The 25,077-nt window shown below is 35.9% G+C and overlaps 2 protein-coding genes across 6 annotated transcripts; one reads left to right on the forward strand and one right to left on the reverse strand.

Annotated features, from left to right (window-relative positions):
• The first annotated feature begins 6,671 nt into the window (after window positions 1–6,671).
• On the forward strand, window positions 6,672–9,928 carry LOC107809702 (uncharacterized). Of its 3 annotated transcripts, XR_001653468.2 has the most exons (6): window positions 6,673–6,883; window positions 7,067–7,137; window positions 7,937–8,026; window positions 8,514–8,558; window positions 9,046–9,090; window positions 9,578–9,928. XR_001653468.2 is itself a non-coding variant. In XM_016634368.2 (5 exons), exons 1-4 carry the CDS (start codon window positions 6,757–6,759, stop codon window positions 9,067–9,069), a joined length of 312 nt encoding a protein of 103 aa, XP_016489854.1. In that variant the 5' UTR covers window positions 6,672–6,756; the 3' UTR covers window positions 9,070–9,090; window positions 9,578–9,928. The 3 variants fall into 3 exon arrangements, 2 of the variants coding, with proteins under 2 accessions (XP_016489854.1, XP_016489853.1); XM_016634368.2 differs by lacking the exon at window positions 8,514–8,558 and having other exon boundaries at window positions 6,672–6,883; XM_016634367.2 differs by lacking the exon at window positions 9,046–9,090 and having other exon boundaries at window positions 6,674–6,883.
• A 626-nt stretch (window positions 9,929–10,554) lies between these two features.
• On the reverse strand, window positions 10,555–16,605 carry LOC107809705 (uncharacterized). 3 transcript variants are annotated; one of them, XM_016634373.2, is made up of 7 exons: window positions 15,822–16,605; window positions 14,947–15,024; window positions 14,470–14,504; window positions 14,316–14,371; window positions 12,927–13,025; window positions 11,523–11,612; window positions 10,555–10,968 (listed from the first exon to the last, which is right to left on the reverse strand). In XM_016634373.2, exons 1-6 carry the CDS (start codon window positions 16,245–16,247, stop codon window positions 11,554–11,556), a joined length of 753 nt encoding a protein of 250 aa, XP_016489859.1. In that variant the 5' UTR covers window positions 16,248–16,605; the 3' UTR covers window positions 10,555–10,968; window positions 11,523–11,553. The 3 variants fall into 3 exon arrangements, with proteins under 3 accessions (XP_016489859.1, XP_016489858.1, XP_075079270.1); XM_016634372.2 differs by lacking the exon at window positions 11,523–11,612 and having other exon boundaries at window positions 15,822–16,602; XM_075223169.1 differs by lacking the exons at window positions 10,555–10,968; window positions 11,523–11,612; window positions 12,927–13,025 and adding an exon at window positions 13,033–14,137 and having other exon boundaries at window positions 15,822–16,602.
• Between the last annotated feature and the right edge of the window lie 8,472 nt (window positions 16,606–25,077).

Genomic DNA, 25,077 nt, shown 5'->3' on the forward strand with positions numbered 1-25,077 from the left:
ACACTCTCTTACCAAAACAATACACGACATCACCCTTCGTGCTTTAACACTTTTCCTTACCCAAACAACAATCACAAGCAATAAGGCAAGGAAATAAATAAAATTGCAATAAAATTGTGACGATCCGTCCAGTCGTCTTATGAGTTACTGCTCTGTTTCCCCCATTTCTGCTTCTTATTACTTTGTCTATCGGTTCTATATATGATCGGGTTGTTTGGCTCGGGTTCGAAAAGGATTTGGTAAGGTTTGAGACACTTAGTCTCTTTTGAGGAAACTTAAGTTGGAAAAGTCAACCGGATGTTGACTTATGTGTTAGAGGGCTCGGATGTGAGTTCCGATGGTTCAATTAGCTTCGAGAGGTTATTTGGGACTTAACAGTGTGATTAGAATGAGTTTTGGAGGTTCAGAGTAGATTTAGGCTTGAATTGGTGAAGTTGGTATTTTGGCGGTTTCCGGTTGATAGGTGAGATTTTGATATAGGGGTCGGAATGGAATTCCAAGAGTTGGAGTAGTTTCGTTGTGTCATTTAGGATATGTGTACAAAATTTTAGGTTATTCGAACATGGTTTGATTGGGTGTTTGATCAAAAGCGTAATTCGGAAATTTTTTGAAACTTAGACTTGAATCCGATGTGTTTCGGTTGATTCAATGTTGTTTGAGGTGTTTTGAAGATTGGTACAAGTTTGAATAAGATTATGGGATATATTTGTGCTTTTGGTTGAGGTACCGGGGGCCTCAGGGTGATTTCGGATGGTTGACGGAGAAGGTTAGAATTTTGGTGAGCTGCTGATTTTTGCTGCTTCTGGTATTTTCGCACCTGCGGATTGGGGACCGCAGGTGCGATCTCGCAGATGCGTAGAAGGGAGCCGCAGAAGTGGAATGGAGCTAAGGAGGCAGAAATCGCAGAAGCGGTTAGTGGACTGCACCTGTGATATCGCAGGTGCGGCTGGTGCATCGCAGATGCGGATCGGGGAAGAACAAGTGAAAACTACAGAAGCAGTTCTTTGGCCGCAAATGAGGTACCGCAGAAGCAGGTATATGACCGTAGATGCAAAAATGCCTGGTCCAGAAGGTATAAATTGTGTCCTTCGCGATTTTTGAGCTATTTCACCATTTCTAAGTCGGCTTTGGAGCTTTTTGGACGATTTTGAAGAGGGATTTCAAGGGAACTTCATTGAGGTAAGGATTTTGGACCTAAAACTCATTCTTGTGGTATTATTTCATGGATTAGAGCCATAACTAATGGAAATTAAGGGTTAAAAGTAGGGAAACTAGGACTTGGTATTGGAGACCTAGACTTGAGGATTTAAGGGACCTATTGTGGTCGGATTTTGGTACTTTTGATATGTATGAACTCGTGGGGAGATAAAGAACCCATTGATGTGAATTTTATCGAATTCTGAGATGTGGGCCCGGGGGTCGGGTTTTGGTAATTTCGGGATTTGTGTTGTATATTGATTATTTTCGCTTGGACTTCGTCCCCTTAGCATATTTTGATGTCGTGATTCTGATTTTGGATAGATTCGATACGAGTGGAGGCCGATTCGAGGGGCAAAGGCGTCGCAGGGCACACACTTGATGACGAGCGTGGGATCGTGCACTATTGAGGATTGTGACTTAGTCCATCCCGAATGACTATTCTACCGCGTATTTGACTAAAATCTATTTGCTATCATCATTATTTGGGCTAAATGCTATATTTGGGCCTCGTTTCAACTATTTGAACCCTTCGGGGATTTTATTGATATTTCCTCACTGTTTTGACTTTATACTTGAACTCAGTCATGTCATACTCTACTATTTTCATACTCAGCCATGTTTACTATGTTTTAACACTTAAATGATCTTTTAAATGATAATTGGGCTAAGAAGAATGTTTTACTGCTGCCGAGTGGCTTGTGAGGTTTTTGACTGGGTAAGGCCGAGGGCTTATTTGTGAGGAAACATTGATTATGATCATGAGGCCGAGGGCCTGAGGTATGTACACCACGAGGTGGCTTGTTGATATGAGGCCGAGAGCCCAATGATGACGCCACGAGATGGCTTGATATTACGCTTGGGCTGTAAGGGGCCCCTCCAGAAGTCTGCACACCCCCAGTGAGCGCAGGTGCCTATTGTGATGTGAGATAGCCCGAGGGGCGGATTTGTTGATATATTGCCCGAGGGGCGAACCTTTATATGTTTATCTTTCCTTAATTTCCCTTCAATTACCTGCTTAATTGTTCAAAAAGGCTTTCATGAGTTTAATTTGAACTAAAATGACTTTTACATATCTTTTACTGAGTTAGTTTTTACTGGTTTTACTGCTTCATTATACCCTGTAATGTGCCTTATATGATTTACTGCTTTCAGTCTTTATTTATGATTATTACTCACTGAGTTGGAGTACTCACTTTACTCCCTGCACCCCGTGTGCAGATTCATGCATTGCTGATCCTGCCAGTGCGAACTGAGAGCTCCCGACAGACTTCAGAGTCCACGAGGTAGCTGCTTGGCGTCTGCAGTCCTGTGTTTCTCCCCCTTTACCATTCTATCTTTTATCAGACATTTTGTAATAGCTTATAGACTTTTTAGACTTGTATTAGGATTGATAGATGCTCATGACTAGTGACACCCCGATATCGGGCTATGTGGGGTTGTATTCTGCAAATCATGCTAATATCTGCTACTTTGAGATTCTATTTATTATGTTTTAGACTTATTTCTTATGGTTTAACTGTTAAAAATTGAAATGGGAAGTGTCGGCTGGCCTTGTCTTTACGAGAGGCGCCATCACGATCGGGTCCGGGTTTAGGGTCATGACAAAAATCCCGGCAAGGGCACAATAGTTCAACAACCAAATCCTGGCAAGGGAACAATATCAAAAGCATCAACATCCCGGCAAGGGAGATAACATTAAAAGCAACAACATCCCGGCAAGGGAGACAATATAATATTTCTTCTCTCTTTTTCACTTTTACTTCACAACTCTCTTTACAATTTGAGTCAATGCTCTATAAGGTTCAATTGCCAATTATACTTCCACAATTCATTATACACTTGAGCCAACGCTCTTCAATACTCAAATACCACTATTACTTCAACAAACTTTACTCAACAATAGAAATCATCACAAAAGGGCATGAATAATATAAACAGAGTCAAAATAATCATAATATAAGACTCACGGGCATGCTTGACACCAACGCATAGATACTCGTCACCATGCCTATATGTCGTACTCAACAATTATCACATAGCAAATAGGACTCAACTCCTAATCCCTCAAGCTAAAGTTAGACCAAACACTTACCTCGATGCCACGAGCACAATTCAAGTCTCAACTATCGCTTTACCTCTTGATTCCACCACCAATTCGCTCGTATCTAGCCACAAGTTACTTAATTACATCAATAAATGCTAAATGAATCAATTCTAATGCATGAAAATAAGTTTTCTAAAGTTTTTCCCCAAAAGTCAAAAATTGCCTCCGGGCCCACGTGGTCAAAACCCGAGGTTCGAACCAAAACCCGATTACCCATTCCCCCACGAACCCCAATATATAATTTGTTTTGAAATTGAACCTCAAATCGAGGTTCAAATCCCCAAAATTTGAAAAATCTAGGTTCTACCCAAAACACCCAATTTCCCCCATGAAAATCATTTATTTTGAGTTGAAATCATGTGAAAAGATGTTAAAAATTGAAGGAAACTAGTTAGAAATGACTTACAATTGATTTGGAGAAGAAATTTTCTTTGAAAAATTGCCCTCGAGAGTTTATTCTTTGAGGAGATATGAAAAATGGTTGCAAATGCGTCTAAGTGTGAATTAACTGGTCTCAAACATCGCAGTTGCGACCAGTTGCGAACCCCTCAGAAATTTGTTGTTGTCGCATTTGCGACAAAGTATCGCAATTGCGACCGGATTGTCGCATTTGCAACCAAGGGGGATTCCAGGCCACTTCGCAAATGCGATGGGCCTTTCGCATTTGCGAGATCGCTTTTGCGATCACTACGTCGCATTTGAGATCCCAAGGCATACTAGATCCTTTCGCATTTGCGGAGATTTTCTCGAATTTGCAAGCTTGCATTTGCGATCCAGGCTACGCAAATGCGAAGCCTGCAGACCTGCAACATACCAGCAGTTCCTAAGTGAAAATTCCACTCCGTGGCCTATCCAAAACTCACCCGAGTCCTCGGGGCTCTAAACCAAACATGCACACCAACCTAAAAATATCATATGGACTTGCTCGTGCATTCAAATCACCAAAATAACATCAACAACTATGAATTTAGCATCAAAATCATGAAATCACTTAAGAACATCAATTTTCCAATTTTTCTCAAATAAGGTCTGATTCACGTCATCTCAAGTCCGTTTCTTACCAAATTTCACAGACTCAACTTAAATCACATATAAGACATGTACCTAGATCCGGGACCAGAATACGGGGCCGATACCATAAAATTTCCAACACATTTCATTTCCAAAAACTCATAAATATTTCAGAAAATAATTTTCTTTAAAAATTCATTCCTCGGGCTTGGGACCTCGGAGTTTGATTCCGTGCATACGCCCAAGTCCCATATTTTCCTACGGACCCTCCGGGACCATCAAATCACGGGTCCGGGTCCGTTTACCTAAAATTTTGACCGAAGTAACCTTAAACTCATTTAAAGGCAAATTTTATCATTTTCACAAAATTTCATATAATGGCTTTCCAGCTACGCGCTTGGATTGCGCACGCAAATCGAGGTGAGACAGAAAGAGGTTTTTAAGGTCTCGAAACACAGAATTTGTAATCATCACAATAGTCTTTTTAGTTAAAGTATTATAATGTTATTTATTTTTTATGTAATTTTAATTTATATTTTTAATGTTTAATGAAATATTCTATTTTTGTTTTAAGTTTTTTGTGCTCTTTTTTAATATTAGTTCTCTTCAAACTCGAAAAATAACAGAAGAAATGAACTAAATAACTTCAGCAGGAATTAACAAAAACTCATTCGAAAATTAATCATTTTTAGGTATGAAGTTTTTCCAAAAAATCATAATAAAATACATAGTGCAGGAGGAAAATTTTAGCTCCCATTGCTGAAGTTTTCAAGAATGAACTAAAAAACTTAAATATTTTATGCTGAAGTTTTCGTGCAATATATAATTTTAATTTATTTTTTATTTTACTTAATGAAAGATGATGTTTTTGTGCATTTTCTTAATATTAATCCTTTCTAAACTTAGAAAATAACAGAGGAATTAACAAAAACTTATCCGAAAATTACATATTGCAGGACAAAATATTAAGCATGTTTTAGCAGATGAACTAAAAAAACTTCAGCATACTAAAAATTATATGAAAATATTTTACATATTCCGAAAAACTTAAGCATTTTTTGGTATGAAGTTTTTCCAAAAAATCATAATAACATACATAATGCACCTATGCTGAAGTTTTTTAGTTCATCTTTAAAAATATCAGGAAAATGCTGAAGTTTTTTAGTTCATTCTTGAAAACTTCGGCAAAACGAGCTAAAGTTTTTGTTCAATATTAAATTATAATGTATGTTTTTATTTTTTACCCAGTGTAGGAGGAAAACTTCAGCTAGTTTTGTTGAAGTTTTTAAAGATTAAATAAAAAACTTTAGCACCTATGCTGAAGTTTTTGTGCAATATGTAATTTTAATTTATGTTTTATTTTTTTCACCCAGTATAGATGGATAACTTCAGCTCGTTTTGCTGAAGTTTTTAAAGAGTAACTAAAAAACTATGCTGAAGTTTTTGTGCAATATGTAATGTTAATTTATGTTTTATTTTTTTTACTCAGTGTAGAAGGAAAACTTCAGCTCGTTTTGCTGAAGTTTTTAAAGATTAACTAAAAAACTTCATCATCTATGCTGAAGTTTTGCTGAAGTTTTGCTAAAGATGTAAGTACTTTAAAACTGCAGCTCGTTTTGCTGAAGTTTTTAAAGATGAACTAAATAACTTCAGCTCGTTTTGCTGAAGTTTTTAAAGATGAACTAAATAACTTCAGCTTTTTTAGCAAATAAACAAGACATATACTTCAGCATATGTAAAAACTCAGCTTGTTTAACAAATAAACCAAAAATTTCAGCATATTATGTAGTGGAAAACTTCAGCATATTTGAATTTGTCGGATTAGAATGTTAGAATTCAACGTAAAACAAATTTAGAATAGAATTCAGCATATCAATGAAGAGTTCATGTTTCATCCGTCAAACAACTTCAATCAATCAATTAGAAAACATATATCATAAAATCAACCAGTTTCAAAAACTATTTTGAATTCTGAAGATGAATTTGAATACTTACAATGTATTTTATAATTTTGAATTTGGAATTTGAAATTTGAATCTGGTTCAAATATGGTTTGCGAGAGGCGATCTGAGGAGAAACGGAGTGATGAAGGAGAGACGGGGGCGATTTGGAATTTGAATCTGGTATGCGTGATGCATATTTTATATGTTTTGGAAGGGTATAATGGTAATATTATTATAGATTTTTTGTTAGTTGGTTACGAAATTAATAATTTTTTAAAATAGGGTATAGATTAAAAGGTGACATAAATATAGGGTAGTAAATTTTCCCACCCTTTTTGCTGTATCTTTACGAAGGCCTTTGGGCCAAGCAGCCAAGGCCCAGTACGTTCAGTAGCTACTGAAAAAGGGCATTTGGGTCATTTGGTGATTGTCTTCTTGCATCTACTCATTTCTAGGAGCGAGCTCCGGTAGACTCCGATATCAGGACGGTACGATACAATGGCGGCGTGGGCGGCAGCAGCACGTCAAGCAGCGAACTTATCTCGATTCTCCGCTTCCAAATCAGTTAGTACAACGAAGCAAGGTGCCTTGCTTATCCAGCGGCGTGGTCTTGCCGGTGGTGGTGGTAATTTCACTAATTCTCCTTAAACTTAAATTTATGAAACTTTAATTTGTTCCGCAAATTGTATTATCTTCCTGTAAAAGCAATCATAGTACCCATGGGATTTGTTTGTAATGTTGTTATTCATGGACACGGAATACTGGAAGTTGAAATAACTAGTAATAATATTTGTTCTTTTTGATGCAGATCATCATGGACCTCCAAAGGTGAACTTTTGGCAGGATCCGATGAGTCCATCAAAATGGAAAGAAGAGCACGTGAGTCTTTCAGACCTTTGCAATGTCTTTTCTACTTGTCTAAACTGTTATGTTTGTTTGTTGGCTTTGGCATTATCGGCTTGCTTGACGTTTGAATTGAAACTTCTAAAATTTGTTGTAAGCATTCCGTAACTTTTTCCTAAAGGTGTACTTTAGTAATAGTAGGAACTTTGAATGTAAGATGTCAGATAGAGAATTATATTATTTTAATGGTCACTTAAACATGGTTGACAACAAGTTTAGGTGGGGATTGTGGTTCTCTTTATGAATTTGGGATCCAGAAGAGTATTCACTCACTTGTGATTGTGAGAAATGACTTTCTTTCTTACTACTCATTGGGAATGATGTTTTACCTCTTCTAAAGATATATATATTCTAGACCACTGCAAAATCTTATATTACATGGATCCCTGTATGTATCCTTTCAATATTAGTGCATATTAGATTTGACAAAATCCATACTTTTCGACAACTTTGGCTTCCAGTTGTGAGTCACCAATGTTTTGGGCCGTAACTTCAATAGTTCACTGACTAGAAATCCTTCCAATTGGGTGTGATAACATGTGGGTATAACAGGAGATGATTTGCTAAATTGCCATATTTGTGCATTTAATAGGAAAGGATTTGCTATATTGCTGTTTTTTAACGTTTGTGTAATTTGATCACTCTTTATATTGTTACAAGTTTAACTCAGAATTAGAATTTGTAGTCTCTCCGTTAATCACAAGCACTAATAGATAGTGCACTTGCACTTGATACACTTTGATGTTTGATTAGGAACTTAATTTGGTCCTTGTAGTTTGTGATCGTCTCTCTTACTGGTTGGGGATTGGCCTTCTACGGAGGTTATAAGCTCTTCACAAAGGGAAACAAAGAGAAGAAGGAAGAGGTACACTTCTTTTCACGTTGAACAACTTTATTCAAATATTTTGTTGTTGCTGGTAATGTTAAAGTATATATTTAACTTTCTATTTCTACTACGATCTCTAATTGGTGTCATTATTTCGTATATGTCCATTTCATATGCCTATGTAATACTTTTATCAAAAAAACTATGTAATATTTTAAGACCCATTATTTTATCTATTTTTGCCCGCAGTTAGCTGATTGAAATTTGAAAAAGAATTGACATAATAATAAAAGACCAAATGATTGCCCATATGGTTTTACTAGTATATGGTAGTTAAATCTTACTTCACTTCAGAAGAAAAAGGTATTATGCGAGTTAACTGAACCTAGCAAACATCTCATCATGTGCACAGTGTATATGGACATTTCACCTTGAACAGACTGCTTTGAAATATCTATTCTTAGACTGCTTGAAATATGATGTTCTCTCTCTCTATTATCTGCTGATTTGGTTCATCTCATGGCAGAAAGTTGGTGAAGGATCGCACTGACAGTGGAAGAAGAAGGAAGAGGTACACTTCTTTTCACGTTGAACAACTTTATTCAAATATTTTGTTGTTGCTGGTAATGTTAAAGTATATATTTAACTTTCTATTTCTACTACGATCTCTAATTGGTGTCATTATTTCGTATATGTCCATTTCATATGCCTATGTAATACTTTTATCAAAAAAACTATGTAATATTTTAAGACCCATTATTTTATCTATTTTTGCCCGCAGTTAGCTGATTGAAATTTGAAAAAGAATTGACATAATAATAAAAGACCAAATGATTGCCCATATGGTTTTACTAGTATATGGTAGTTAAATCTTACTTCACTTCAGAAGAAAAAGGTATTATGCGAGTTAACTGAACCTAGCAAACATCTCATCATGTGCACAGTGTATATGGACATTTCACCTTGAACAGACTGCTTTGAAATATCTATTCTTAGACTGCTTGAAATATGATGTTCTCTCTCTCTATTATCTGCTGATTTGGTTCATCTCATGGCAGAAAGTTGGTGAAGGATCGCACTGACAGTGGAAGAAGAAGGAAGAGGTACACTTCTTTTCACGTTGAACAACTTTATTCAAATATTTTGTTGTTGCTGGTAATGTTAAAGTATATATTTAACTTTCTATTTCTACTACGATCTCTAATTGGTGTCATTATTTCGTATATGTCCATTTCATATGCCTATGTAATACTTTTATCAAAAAAACTATGTAACATTTTAAGACCCATTATTTTATCTATTTTTGCCCGCAGTTAGCTGATTGAAATTTGAAAAAGAATTGACATAATAATAAAAGACCAAATGATTGCCCATATGGTTTTACTAGTATATGGTAGTTAAATCTTACTTCACTTCAGAAGAAAAAGGTATTATGCGAGTTAACTGAACCTAGCAAACATCTCATCATGTGCACAGTGTATATGGACATTTCACCTTGAACAGACTGCTTTGAAATATCTATTCTTAGACTGCTTGAAATATGATGTTCTCTCTCTCTATTATCTGCTGATTTGGTTCATCTCATGGCAGAAAGTTGGTGAAGGATCGCACTGACAGTGGATGCGTCTCTCTGATCTCCTTGAATAAAGCAGCTGTTAGGGCTCTGCGGTTTAAAATTTTTGCCATGAGTGTTAAATGGTTTCCCCCCATTTCCTCCACCTCTCTTATTGGACTGAATTGCGCATGAAATGCTGGACAACTAGCTATGTATTTTTCCCCCTTGTAGAATGTCGGCCCATTTAGAAACTCTCTGCTTACTAAGGCTGTGGTGTTTCTTTCTTTTGAAGCAAATTTAGTTATTCATTTGCATAATGACCATGAGTACGTCGAGGAGACGAGCCACATTGTTTTTCTCATTCCTTTCTTTGTCATTTTAACAAATTCGGATGCCTAGACCTGGTTTGATGGAGCTTAATGAACCGAGTAGCATGATAGTACCTCAACAGCTGGGAATAAATAATCTAGGAGCTTCAATAGATGCACCAAGCTCATTTGATCATCAAGCTGCTTGCTTCCGTCGTGCTTTTGGTGCCTATATTCATGCTTGTTAGACGGGAGATGTATTCTTACAATTCTAGCTACTGAAGGAGACAAATTACAGAAAACTGAAAATGAGGCGCTGGTATTATGTGATATGATGGTGGAAATATGGAACGGTTTTAGTTGTGGTTTATGCAAGGGTAAGCTTTACAACGTTTAGAAAATGAACTAGTGCTCGCAAATGTACCTTTGCTTAACTTAACAAATTTATACTGTTCGGAAGAGCAGTATATTACGTAGACTCCATCTTATATAGCAAAAAGGTTTTGTAAAACCTATTATTTTTTTATGCAATTCTTTCAATTCCTCACAATACAAACGGAGCTTTAATTCTTGAGAAAATTACCAAGGTACCTGTTTAATCTCTATAACCAGAGCTTACATATTTTGTGGAGACAATACCTCATAAATCCAATAAACCATTTGCAGCTTTGGAATTGAAGATTAAAGGAATGAAAACCGTCCAATTCAAAGAAAATATTGTACTACGATATACAATTGAGTCACATTAAACAATACCCATCAACACCTCGCCTGATGCGAAGCAACAACGCGTTCTTACAAAATGCCAACCCATGCTATCTACATGATGAGGGAATAACGAATACACGCTTCTGTATGTTATGGTATACTACAATCAAGTATAATTGTATCACCACTTTCTTTAACATCATCAGCAGCATTCTATAATACGTTTACCATGTATTTGCTGACTGTATGCTATGTAGGGCCATGCATGATAAGCTATGCTGAATGTGGTGTTCTTCGGTATTTCATAAGAATAGTGCCCCCGAAGCTTTTCTCTTCATACGAACGTGGGATTCTCCGGTCTTCTTCCCATTCAGCTGCTGCTGCCTCCCAATACTCCCTAATGATGATATCTTTGAAAGAAGAAAAAGAAGCATCCTCATACATGACATGAAAGGGCTGCTAAAAGATAAATCTCCTTCCTAAATTCGTAGGGTGCATATGCTCATATAATTTTATAGCAAATAATGTTGTACCCAGCACCCGAACGATACAAAGCTAGCCTAAAGTCTCCAGAATTATAACAACAATAAAAGGATCAATTCTGAAACAAACCCCTCCCAAGCGAGGAATGGCAAAGATGCACAGAACAAGGTTTCATCTAGCAGATAAAGACGGACAGAATATGACTATATCGAAATGACTTTCTTTAAAGAACCACAGCTTGTACACCCTGTTCGAACATTTTTATAGTTTTATTGGGGTGCTGCCCTTCCCCGGATCTTGCGTGAAAGCGAGATGCTTTGTGCACCGGGCTGCCCTTATTCTGGACATTGTATCTACGCTGACAAATATATGGATAAATAACAAAATGTTTGTTCATGGGATCTTTCTCCAAGGATTTTCTTTTCAAATAAATAAAAAACCGGAGACACAAATTTGTTCTCTAATGCACATATATGTTTACCATATGCCACTGTACAACTGGAGACCACTGCCTACTCCGCGTCCTTAACTTCTGCTTCAACATCAACAATTCCGGTAGTGGAATCCTTACCTGTAAAGTAAATACATGAATAGTCTCTAATTCAGATATTGAGGGATCCATTGGATCCTGATTCAAACCCCCGGTGATCAAAAGTTGCACATCTTTTGGCAGTTTCCCACAATCTAGCGGTTAAATGAAGTTTCTTATGAGGATTATTTCAACCTTATCCAAGAAATACGTTTGGAAGATTATCTCTTAGAAGCATATGCTAAAAAAGTTCTCAGACAGAAACTTACAATGAGAAAAACAAAAGAATGCTTGGTTGAAATCTTAGGCTTCGTGAAGCCTTTTAGCTTTTCCTGAATCCTTATGTCCCCACGATCAACCTCCCAAAATACGTGTCCCGCTAAGGGAAGGGGGTGGATTTAGAAGGAATGTTCACTCAAAGATAGTTACTAATTGCATAACACTCTCTTTTCTAAAAAAATAAATATAAAATGTCTGAATATCATATCCTATCCAGAAGAATAAAAACTAGAGGCTCCTTTTGTTTCAAGAGAAACTCAAAGTAAATAAGCATGAGAAAGTTGATCCATAGTCTAGCATAGTGATCTCAAAGCATTTAAGTTTGTTAGAAAGCAGTGATTGAAAAACGAGATTGAGAAGGCTTGAGGCGTGAGAACGACTTTCCTTTAAGAAGTTATTGCCTGTATATAGATTTGGGGAAAATACGGACAATCTTCTTCAGGATACAACAAGCCACTATTTGATATTTGCAGATTTTTCTTAATCTCTTTGTAGGGAATCTCAAGTTTCTTTATAGAGCAAAAATCAGGCCTTTTCCGAAAAGTCACTTTATTTCATTAACAGATGTGTCTGTTTATTTGAATTTTAAATTCAAGAACTTAAAAGGCACATAAAGTAGTGTGTATTCTTAAGCAAATATATAAAATGGACAAGAACTTAAAAGGCCCATAAAGTAGCTTTAGGCCACCGATGTGGGAAAGTCCCACATTTCCCACAAGAATAACAAACTACTTCTTACAAAGTTTGTATCTAATAAAGCAAAGATTAGCAGCTTCCCTGTAACGTTTTCAATTGCTAAAACTTAAGTTTTAGAAAAAGGCTTTAATCTAAGGGATTTGAATGCACTAATAGAGCAATAAGGATCCCAGGAAAGTTGGAACAAAATGGGTTTTCTTCCTTGAAAGAATTCATTTTCATATTTATTTATTCTGACTAACTTTTAGAGAAGGAGAACTGCAAAAGTTTAGCTCATTTAGGGGAGAGGCAGCATTAACTCGTTAAAAGAACGATCTCCAAAAAAAAACAACATGAAATGAATAGACTGTTATTTCCCTAATATGTAAGAAAAATGCAAACCTTTCTTTGAACGAGCACTGAAATCACTGAATGCTTGACCAAATGTGTTTGACTGGTTAGAGAACTTTACTGGGTCTCTCACGAACTCATTGCCAACAACTGCAGATATAACTGATTTAGCTCAAAGATGACGTGTAGAATAACTCATCAATTAAGATGATCATCAATATAACTCATCAATAAAGATGATGCATCAAATAACAGGCTTAGCTTGGATCAGTTACCATGATATGGCCCACATCAATGTTTGAACAAAGACTTGATCAATTGACAAACAAAATTCAAAATTTACACCGAGAAAGATCAAGATAACAAAACGAAAGTCAAACATATCCAACAACTCTTAAGATCTATGTTGCTCAGACTCTCCGAAAATATCGCCAGGTGCGTATCGGATAAAGTAGTGTATTTTTGGAGGATCCAACACAGGTGCGGCAGTATTTTGGAGAGTCCACACAACATAGCTTAAGATATTAATTATTGGTAGCAACATCTGATGGCACTGCTGTATCCAAGTGCACTTTTAATCACCATTAAAAATATCAAACATGTATATACTCCAAGGATTCAAAGGACATCGATTAATTTTAAGGCAAAGAAGAGAAATACATGAAGTTCTCCTTACGAAATCTAGGAGTGGGAGATCAGTGCAGTAAGCCTAACTGCAATGCAAAAAGCCCACATAGATAGTCTAACTCGCATATATGCATTTAGACAAAGGACTAAGATTATGAGGTGGAGAAAAGCAAGGTAAACAACGGTACATGCCACACATGAAACACGCTATTTGATACTTGAATTTCTTGATAAATCTTTTCCGTGGTTCCTTCAGAAAATAATTAACTAATTGGACGAAATTTGATATTCCTTAGCTAATTGAGCTCAGGCTCAAAGTCCATTGACAAAGCAATGAACTGTATTCAGTGTGTAGAAAAGCCGTGTTAGAGAACTGCTTCATGTGTTAATGGCCACTGATACCAAGTTTGAACACAACACAAAAGTTTATTATAAAATTTCTCCCGAAATTGAATAAACTATCTATTAGACTTGGCTTGTCTTGTTTACCGCTCCTTACCCCCCATTCCACCAACTAAAATAATACCCACATCTGCTTTATAAGGTGCATACATGATGAGAAATATACTGGTAATGCAAAAATCTTGGAAAGAGGCCCAACTCCACGAGATTTTGACAGCACTCCCTTCAGATACCTAATAACATAAGGTTACATAAAAAATACAATAAAACATATGCAATTTCCCATCACGAATGCTAGAACTGAGAAGAATAGTGGTAACTAAAAGAAACACGAATGCTATCTATCGATCAGCTATGAGAAAGTTGTCAAAAAAAAAGGGAGACAAGCCAACTTAGAGTATGAAATTTAACCTGAGAACGGCTGAGTACAGAAAGGGCAAAGTTGAACCTCATCATTTAAAGTAGACCTGCACTGGGTGAAAATCAATGCTATAACTAACTAACAGAAATAATCAGGCCACCTGGATTCATATCTTGTTCTTAAACAAGGTTCCATTGCTCTTACCTGAAAATTTGAAAATCATTCCCGCAGTTTGGGCACTGTACAATAGAAGAAATCCATTAGCAAACACATCAGGAAACATGTGCGATAGTTCATAGTTGTCAGATGGACTCGAAAAGCACTTCATTTGATCTGGTATAATTTTGAAATTTTTTATTTCTCAACACCATAGCAACCTAAGTTTTGCACTTACGACAGAATAACCTTTACTGCATGGTGTAAGCATCATGTGGACATTGTAAAAATATATGAGCACAAGACTAACCAATTATTTGTCACAAAATAGTAGTTATTCCAGAAATTCTGTTTTCCAGTTGAAACTTAAGCATTTCACTTTTATAATCAGTCAAATGAGTCAACAGGCTGCTTAAATTTGATAATTCACAGGCACAAGAAGACACTTTTGCAACTTTGAAGCAGGCAGTTGAAATAACAGGATAGATGACGCAAAGTGAAGAGATGCGAGTATAGTTCACTTACAGTGCCTTGAACTATATCTCGTCCAGCCCACCAAATAAAAGCTCCCAAACCTACAATTGGTAGCAGAACTGCAAGGAGCTGGGAGCGAGAAAATGGACAACTGTTAATTTTCATAAGGTGCGGTGTGACAAGAGAATCATTGCTAATACATGCAAAGCAGCAACACAGAGATTGACTGCATTATGAAAAAAATTATACTGTAATATATGACTCACTAATTTAGGTTGAAGCACTACGCAAGCAGCGATAACTTTAAGTAAATTCTAACATGTAGTAAAATAAAACCACCATAAATATGAAAGGATAAGCATCATCATAGTATAAGCATGTTCCATCCATTGTGTTATGTTATCCTAACATGTTAAGTATCAGAAGCTGCAAATGAGAATTAACAGAAGTTTCCAAACTAACATCAGTCAATTAACCTAAAAGGTGACACGTAAGATGTACGTAAATCTGGAAGAAAAAAACTGAGATAAGTACCCAAGCCATGGCATACCACAAAAAACCTATGTTGCTCGAACTCTTCAAAAGTGCCGCCGAATGGTTGTCAGATCCTTCAAAAGTAGTATTTTTGGAGGATCCGACACGAATGCGGCAGCATTTTTGGAGAGTCCGCACAACATAGCAAAAAATTATAATGACAATTCCACATAGCAAAAGTAAATGATTTTAAGTAATATCCACGATATTGTAAAGAATTATTTACAACATCAGTTTATATAAGTTAAACTTTAACTAAATAGTAAATACAAATGCATATCTCCAATAACCAAGTGGAATGCCAATAGAATCTAAATGCTAATATGCTAACTTTAAGTGATGCAAGTGTGAAGAGTGTGTGTGTGTGTGAGAGAGAGAGAGAGAGAGAGTACCCAAACAGAAACAATAGCATCCAAGACCCAGCCAAGCTGACCAGTCATAGAAAGATAAGTCAGCCCAATTGCTAGAACAAGATTAGTCACCACTCTCACAGTGTTACTATTATCCTTCCCACCACCACCACCACCACCATCACCAATTCCATCAAATCCAAACCCTTGTTTGAATTTCACGAAAACCATTCTCTTCTCACCTTTCTCCAAAATCCCATTTTTATCCCTCTTAACTGTCAAGAATGAAGATTTCTCCTTAAAAGCTCTTAACTTGTTCCAAAGTGATTCTTTTCTTGTACTTAAATGACTGTAACAACAGATGGATCGATGCAGTTTTAGCCCAATAAAGTTTGGTTTTCTGTACAAAGCATTGTGTGGTGTATTTAAGGCTAGGAAATTGATGGAAATTTGAGTAAGTGCTGCCATGGCAAAATTCAATAGTTTTCTACAGAAAAGAGGAAGTGAAATGAATTGAGTAAGGAAGTTTATGTGAAGGGAAGTTGAGGTTTTTGTATATTTTACAATTCTAAAAACAGAAGGGACATTTTTACAGAAAAAAGAAGGTTGCAATTTGCAGAGCAGCTCGCATTCTCTACAGGATTTTTCTAATCAAACGTGGCCTAGAACTCGCTCTTCTAGGAGGTGGGACCAGGTTTTATATTTTTCTCAATAAATAATTTATGTTAAAAAACTAAGCTCAAAGTAATAATATAAAATAATAAAATAGACAAAAAATATACGAGGAAGAGGGAGCTTTCTTATTTCTTCTATGTATTTCAAGTGTGTATAATGTGGTACCAAAACCCTCTATTTATAGGATTACATAGAGATATACAAAAGAATGCCATAAACATGACATTAAATATTTGAGATCATGCAGAAAGATCACGGGGAAGGTTATGTAAGCATGAGCGTTACAACCATAAGTATTGGAGAAGTGGGAGATATGGAGATGGAGAAGAGCAGTGAGAGTAACTTCTTTAGGAGTAATAGACATCCACTAATATAATTATAATATTTCACAGCACTCTCCCTTGAATGTCTATAAATAATGTGCCTTGTTAAAACCTTACTAGGAAAAAAATCCAGTGGGAAAAATCCTAGTAAAGGAAAAAGAGTACACATATATTGTAATACGCATTACTTGTTGCCTCGTTAAAAACCTTGCCAGGAAAACCCAGTGGGATAAAATCTTAGCTAAGGGAAAAAGAGTACAACGCGTATGTGCCTCCCTCTGATGAAAACAACACTTTATTTCTCGGAGATGAAAAATTCCAAGCTTGTATAACAACTTCTCTAATCTTGAGACCGACAATGCCTTGGTAAATTATTACGCCAAATTATCACTTGAATGAATTTCTTGAACATCTATTTCATCATTCTGTTGAAGATTGTGTCTGACAAAGAATTTTGATGAAATATAGGATTTATTTTGCCTCCTTCAATATATCCTTCTTTCAATTGAGATAAGCAAACATTAGCGTCTTCACTATTATTAGAATCTTCTCTTCAAAGAAAAGTCACACATCTGTAGTGTGTTAAGTCACTCGCTTCATCAGTTGCTAATATATTGACATGACTTGAATAATTATCAACAATTGACAACCTTATGAAATGATAATATGGCAATTCCCTCACATACAAATAGATTGTTTGAAGAACAGACTTCAAAAAATGTCTGCATTTGCATAACCAACAAAACCTTGACAGTATTAGTTATAATAAACAAATCTATATCAAGGATTCCTTTTGCAATATAATACGAATAGTATAACAATATCTTCATATATGAACAAAACTATATCTCGCTAGCATATTGTCATACTCAATATACATAGTGCACCAACAAAAATAAATCATGTATGCCATGATGCTCTAATCCACATAATAATGGTTTGTTGAAGCTTTATTTAATAAATTTCTTGAAACCTTGATATGCTTCAGAACAATTTAAATCCTTCAAGGATTTTCATTATATGCATATCAAATATATTGTCAGATCAAAACCTGAAATGACTGCATCTACCACAAGAGAACATGTCTCCATATAATTAATGCTAGGATATTTACAAATCTTTTTGTGCCACGAGTCGTCTTTATGTCTATCGACTTGATTTTTTATTTAACCTTTTGCACAAGAACACATTTATACCTCCATTGGCTTTATACGTTCAGGTTTTAGGACTATCCGTCCAACTTCACATTTTTCATGTGAAGTCAATTTTCACTGCGTACTTTTCATTTAGCCAATCATTTATCCGTCCAAACTTCATGACAGATTTGAGTTCAAGATCCTCGTCAATATTAATAATATTAAGGGCCACATTATATCAACAATATCATCCACGATCATTTTACGTCGGTTCCATCATCAATCAATAAAGACATAACTTATCGAGATCTCATTATTTTCAGGTATCTGAGCCTCTCCCATGAGGTCTTATAAAATGTTATGTCATGGTGCTCTTATAAAGCACTTGCCTCCTTATTATGACCATCTTTATCATTTGCTCCTCTCTTTCTTCAAGGAGTTTTATCTTTAGAATCGATTAGTCTATTACGCTTCATGCGTCTCATAAACTCTGTCCATCATGGACTTTATTCTGTTTGGAGCATTAACAGCTGAAATATGACATTTAGCTTTGGGTCAACAAATGCGCCTGACAATATTTTGCAAATGAATTATCACTTGAACTTCAAGTTCAAATTTTCTTGTACGAGCATCTATGTGTACTCATAATAATTCGTTCCATGTATTATTTTTTTAGCTGCCTATTTTCTCCCACTAATGTTGGGATCACCAACACATATTCCAACCTTCTTTGGGAACCCATCTTTGTGCATTGTGGTGGGATAATTAAATCATATAACACATCTATATTTTTAGATAAAATTTATTTGGTTCCTGACCCTAAACCAATTGTGATATGGAGAATTTATCATAACTTGGCTAGATGTATACAAGTGCTGCTGTACGTTAACTAATACATCTCATAACCAATGGTTTAACTATAATTGGAGACCTACAATTTTTGCTAAACCAAGTTGGATTTAAACCAGCATTATCAAGATAAATTATCATAATTTATATTATGGAACTGTGCTCTAATAATTTGAGCAATCAACCTTGCAAAATCCATACTACAAGTTGACATCAAACTCACATGTGACCATACAATAGATGCATTTTTTAAAATTATATAATAATAAACGACCCACATGGCAGGTGACTGGACCTATATATATATATATATATATATATATATATATATATATATATATATCACCTTTTATTAGTTCCAAAAATTTAACGGATTCAATCCCAACCTTAACCGGTATATCATGAGAATAAGCAGCACAAGAGAATTCTTGAAGAATCTTCTATTTCTTCAGTGTATGCCAGTGTGAATTCTCAATCAATTTTTCGCATCATAATTGAACCGGGATGGCCTACCGGTCATGCCAACTGATATTTATTTCAATAAACATCTAATTTACTATCGTATGTGATTCCATCATCATGCTTATACTTGTGTAGTACAAATAGAAGAAAAACCGGATAACCTTTTATATTTACCCGGTGTGATTATAGTAATATGAAAATAATTAATCTTCCTTTCATTTATAGTCTCAATATGCCAACCACTTTGGCTAATACATTTGAAACTCAAAAAGTTTCTTTTGAGACTTACTACAATATCAATATCAAGAAAATTTCATTCATCCGGATAGTAACAAATTAGTTCTTTCGGAGCTCTTAATTAATTTTGTACTACAAGATCTTTTGTCACACCATCCACATGGTGAATGTCTCATTCACGGAGAAAATCATATCATAATAATTGTTTTGATCAAAATCATCATAAACAAAATCATTTCTTGCTTTAATTTTACCTTTAATAACCTTTTATAAGGCACGACAAAATATTTTTTGACGTACCACATGTACGCGACCAATGACATATTCATGTAACCATATTGTAATATTCATTATCTTTATTTCTCTCAAACCTCCCTTAGAGTTGAGTTGTGGTATTCATCCAATCTTGCATAAGCACATTCTTATGCATAATTTGAATCACATATATATTTTCACATTCAATTTTAAGAATGCGTTTGCATTTACAACGCATATCACAAGTCACATTCTCTTCAAGTGGACTATAATCATATGAGCATGCTTATTATTTTCATACCACATTGATGGCAAACATCATCTTCACATTTTTGAAGGAATATTTTGAGAACCCTTATTGTTTTTATTTTTACAATCACCATAATGATGATTATTATTATTTGATCAGTGACACACCCATGTTCATTGGTCAACCACTTGTCTTCATTACACTTATTATGCACTGCTACCACATTCACGTCAAGAATGTTGCAAATCAAGTGAGACAAGTTTCATGTTTTTTCATGAAAAATATATTATATTTCTTTAGTCATCATTATATCATCAATATAGTGCATTGAGACTTAAACCCAATGTCTTACCCATATAACGGTATGTTAGGCCATAATGAGTTGTGACTCAAACCTAACTCTTATAATCACGGTGCATCGGAACTCGAACCCGATGTTTTAACCCTTGTGGTGCGTTGGGACTTGAACCCTCCGTCTTACCCTCAATTAATGGCATAATAAGCCAAAGCGCATGCATTGGGACTTGCCTTCAAACATTTAAAAATATTACATTACTTTGACAACCATATATATCGAGTAACTCTATTATAGTTCAAGGATATTTTCTAATGTAAGACATTCAACTCAAAGAGCTATTACATGATAAATCCTTCAAGATAGATGGTATACCACAGATGTTTTATTATTTCACAAAATAATTTAGCATTGTAAGTAATAATACACCACATAGATAGATATACTTTATGTATGACAATGAACTACCAATATGAATGAAATAAATACTTGAGTTGTAGCTATATGGAAAATGTTGCTCAAGTAATATGATACGTATACTACTAGTAGTAATAGAACTACAACAAAACATTTGACGACTATGACCAGAAGACATTTATATTGCCATATATTAACCCTTCCAATTGGTATTTAAGTAAGCACAAAAATTATATACGTAGGAGCATACCTTGGAATGATGAACCACTTACCAAAATAAGATAATCCATAGAACATTCTTACGCATTGGAAGCTACAATGTTACTTGGCTATGGTAATACAAAAACAGATCAACTTTGTTGTGACACATTTCCTAAAAGTTGAGAAGGATTGTCGCAGAGAACAATCGTACTGATAACGTATTAAGAAACTTAGCTCGAAATAACAATATAGAATAATAAAATAGACAAGAATGTAAAGAGAAAGAGAGGAGATCTTCTATGTATTCAAGTATTTCAAGTGTGTACAATGTGATGTCTAAACCCTCTATTTATAAGATGACATTGAGGTAATACAAAGGGATGTTATGAACATGGTATTAACTATTGAGAACATAGGGGAAGATCATGGGGAGGTTATGGAGGTGTGAGAATTACAACTATAATGGTGAGAAGCAGTGGGCATTATCTACATAATGGAGAAGAGTAGTGAGAGTTATACTTGATTAGTGAACACCCGTATAATATGTATTTTATAACAATTTAAGTTTATCTAGTGTAGAAGAATTAACAAAAACATAAAACAATTATTTTTCTGGTGATGTACTGTGTTCTTTCCATTAGGAGGCAATTCATTGGGTGTAATTTGTTTCTATGAGTTAAGAGAAAAGGAAAAAGAGAGGAAAATCTACTAGTTCTATGTTTCATTTTATATGGTATCAACTTAGAAATTATTGTCTTACATATTTCATAAAAAAAATCTATAAAGACAAATTCTTAATAATAGAATAAGAATGAAATAAATTATATTAATAAAAATGTGTCATAAGAATAATATACTAAAAATGTCTATAAATGGAACAAAAGAAATAATAGTTTCCTCCTTGATGGCTTATTTGCATGTACTTCTATACTAGCTAATGTTGTAAGCTAATTGTATTTTAAGATTCTTGAAACGAATGGTATATTTTTTGTTTTTGATTAACTGCTATCCTACATCAATTAGTAATTTATTTTTCTGAAATCTTTATAATTTTATACTGTCGACTTTATTTGAAAATAGTACAAAAAACAGAGTTTGAAATCTTATCAAAATGGAAAAAAAAGAAATCATAGTTCGATAATGACAATTCTGCAATGATATGTCTACTACCAGTTGCTTTCGGAAGGAAAAATGTGCTCAATTTAATTAAATGACATAAACAAAACGTAAATTATGATAATAGTTACATTTAATTTTCAATCTTATGATTTTGAGGTATTGCAAATCATTACTTTACGTATTCTATACACATCGAAGTTCCTTTTTTATGAGAGAGACTACCCTCTCTTTAACTTTCACTAACCCATCTTAACCCAAAATACCACAGGCCCACCTCCGGCAATTGATCCCATACTTCAAACCCCTCCGAAACCCCCTGACATTTTCCCTGTCCCCCACGCACGGGATATGGCAAAAGAACTCCTTTAAGAAAACCCTCCTTGAAAACCCTCCTTGAGGCAAACCAATTCTTATCGACTTTGTACCAACTACTGCACCAATCACGATCCATTCCCTTATTTGAACTTAACGCCGAGAACATTCCAATCCCACTGACAAATGAAGACAAAGTCAGACTCTACCAACCTTGGGAAAATTCCCTAATTATCAAAAAAGTTGGGCAGAAATTCCCCACCAAGTGCCGCGAGCAAAGCTAGCACACTTGTGGAAACCAATAGAACCCTCACCCTCATCGATTCGAGCTGGATTTTCTTTATAGTCAAATTCAATCTCGAAGAGAGCATGACTTGGATCTTGACAGAAAGCCCATGGCTTGTAGCGGGATATTTCTTATCGGTTCACCGATGGGAATCAAATTTTATCCCAGCAAAATCTAAGATAGCCATAATAGCTGTGTGGATCAGGTTACCCCAGTTGCCGATGGAATTCTATGATAAGGCCATTCTTGAACAAGTTGGCAACAGAATCGGAAAACTCTTAAAGATCGACACATGTACCTCCTCCATCCTAAGGGGCAGGTACGCAAGGATATGTGTTCAAGTGCCATTGGAAATACTAGTTACCACTGCAGTAATCATAGGTATCCACACCCAACCCATACTGTATGCGGGGGAGAGGATTCTTTGTAAGGCCTATAGGAGGATTGAGCATACAATTAAGTTTTGTTCCTTCAATGCTAAACTCCCAGACCGAAACCCGCAACCAGATCCTGTGATAACCCGGTCAGTCATCTCATGAGTTACCGCTCTGTTTTCCCCCATTTCTGCTTCTTTATGCTTCGTTATCCATGTTTTATGGTATCGGGTTGGTCGGATCGAATCCGGAATGATTTTGGTAAGGTTTGAGACACTTAGTCTCTTTTAAGGGAGTTTGAGTTGGAAAAGTCAACCGGATATTGACTTATGTATTAGAGGACTCAGATGTGAGTTTCGATGGTTCGGTTAGCTTCGGGAGGTGATTCATGACTTAGGAGAGTGATCGGAACGGGTTTTGGAGGTTCGGAGTAGAATTAGGCTTGAATTGACGAAATTGATATTTTGGCGATTTCCGATCGATAGGCAAGATTTTGATATAGGGGTCGTAATGAAATTTTGAGAGTTGCAGTAGTTCCATTGTGTCATTTGGGATGTGTGTGCAAAATTTCAGGTCATTTGGACGTGGTTTGGTTGGGCTTTTGATCAAAAGCGTAATTCGGAAGATTTTAGAAAGTTTGGCTTGAATCCGATGTGTTTTAGGCGATTTGATGTTGTTTGAGGTTTTTTGATGATTGGAACAAGTTTAAATAAGGTTTTAGGATATGTTTGTGCCTTTGGTTGAGGTCCCGGGGGCCTCGGGTGAATTTCGGGTGGTCTATCGGATCATTTTTGGAGTTAGGAAATTGCAGAAAATCTGTTCAGCTGTTGCAGAGATTTTACCCTTTGCGTTCGCGAGTGGAGCCTCGCGTTCGTGAAGAGGTAGTTGAGGAAGGCAAGGATTTAGCCTTCGCGTTCGCGAGAAGGGATTCGCGTACACGGAGGGCTGGGAAGTGGTGCATCGCGTTCGCGAGAAGGTCTTCGCGATCGCGTAGAGGACTTTGGGTCAGATGAATTCAAGGTCAAGTGTTCATCGCGTTCCCGAAAGGGTGGGCGCGTTCGCGAAGGGTAAGGTAGGGGAAGCATCGCGTTCGCGATGGTCATGTTGTGTTCACATAGAGGAAAAGTTGGTCAAAGTAAGTTTGTGCTTCGCGAACGCAAAGGTTTGACCGCATCGCGAAGAAGGAAATTAAGGCCTAGGCAGAATGTTTTTAACTCATCTTGTCCGCGATTTTGGGGCTCATTTCCTCCATAGTTAGCCATTTTGGGAGATTTTTGAAGGAGATTGAAGGGGGATTCAAGGGAAATCGTTGGGAGGTAAGTTTCTTGGACTTAAAACTCGATTATTATGTGAATTTCACCTAAAAAATCATAGAATCTAAGCCTAAAATTGAAGAACTAGGGCTTGAAATTGGAGACCAAACATTTGGGATTTGAAGGGTCATTTGTGGATGGAATTTGATGTTCTTGGCATGTATGAACTCGTGGGGAGATAAGGAGTCCGTTGATGTAAAAATTTTTGAATTTCGAGACGTGGGCCCGGTGGTCGGGTTTTGGTAAATTTCGGGATTTGTGCCCTTTGTTGATTGTTTTCGCTTGAGCTTTGTTCCCTTAGCATATGTTGACGTACTCGTTCTAATTTTGGATAGATTCGACGCGCGTGGAGGCCGATTCGAGGGACAAAAGCATCGTGAGCTAGAGATTTAGCTAGTTCGAGGTGAGTAATGATTGTAAATGATGTTCTGAGGGTTTGAAACCATGGATTTCACATTGTAGTGCTATATTGAGGTGAGACACACACTTGATGACGAGTGTGGGGTCGTGCACTATTGGGGATTGTGACTTGGTCCATCCCGGTTGATGGTTTTACTGCATATTTGATTGAAAACTATTTGCTATCATCATTATTTGGGCTAAATGCCATATTTGGGCTTAGTGCCAACTATTTGAATCTTTCGAGATTTTTATTGATATTTTCTCACTGTTTTGACTTTATACTTGAACTCAGTCATGTTATTTTCCACTGTTTTACTACTCAGCCATGTTTACTCAGTTTTAATACTTAAATGATTTTTTAAATGATGGTTGGGCTGAGAAACACCGTTTAA

Source organism: Nicotiana tabacum, chromosome 10 (assembly GCF_000715075.1).
Source record: "Nicotiana tabacum cultivar K326 chromosome 10, ASM71507v2, whole genome shotgun sequence".
NCBI lineage: Eukaryota > Viridiplantae > Streptophyta > Magnoliopsida > Solanales > Solanaceae > Nicotiana > Nicotiana tabacum.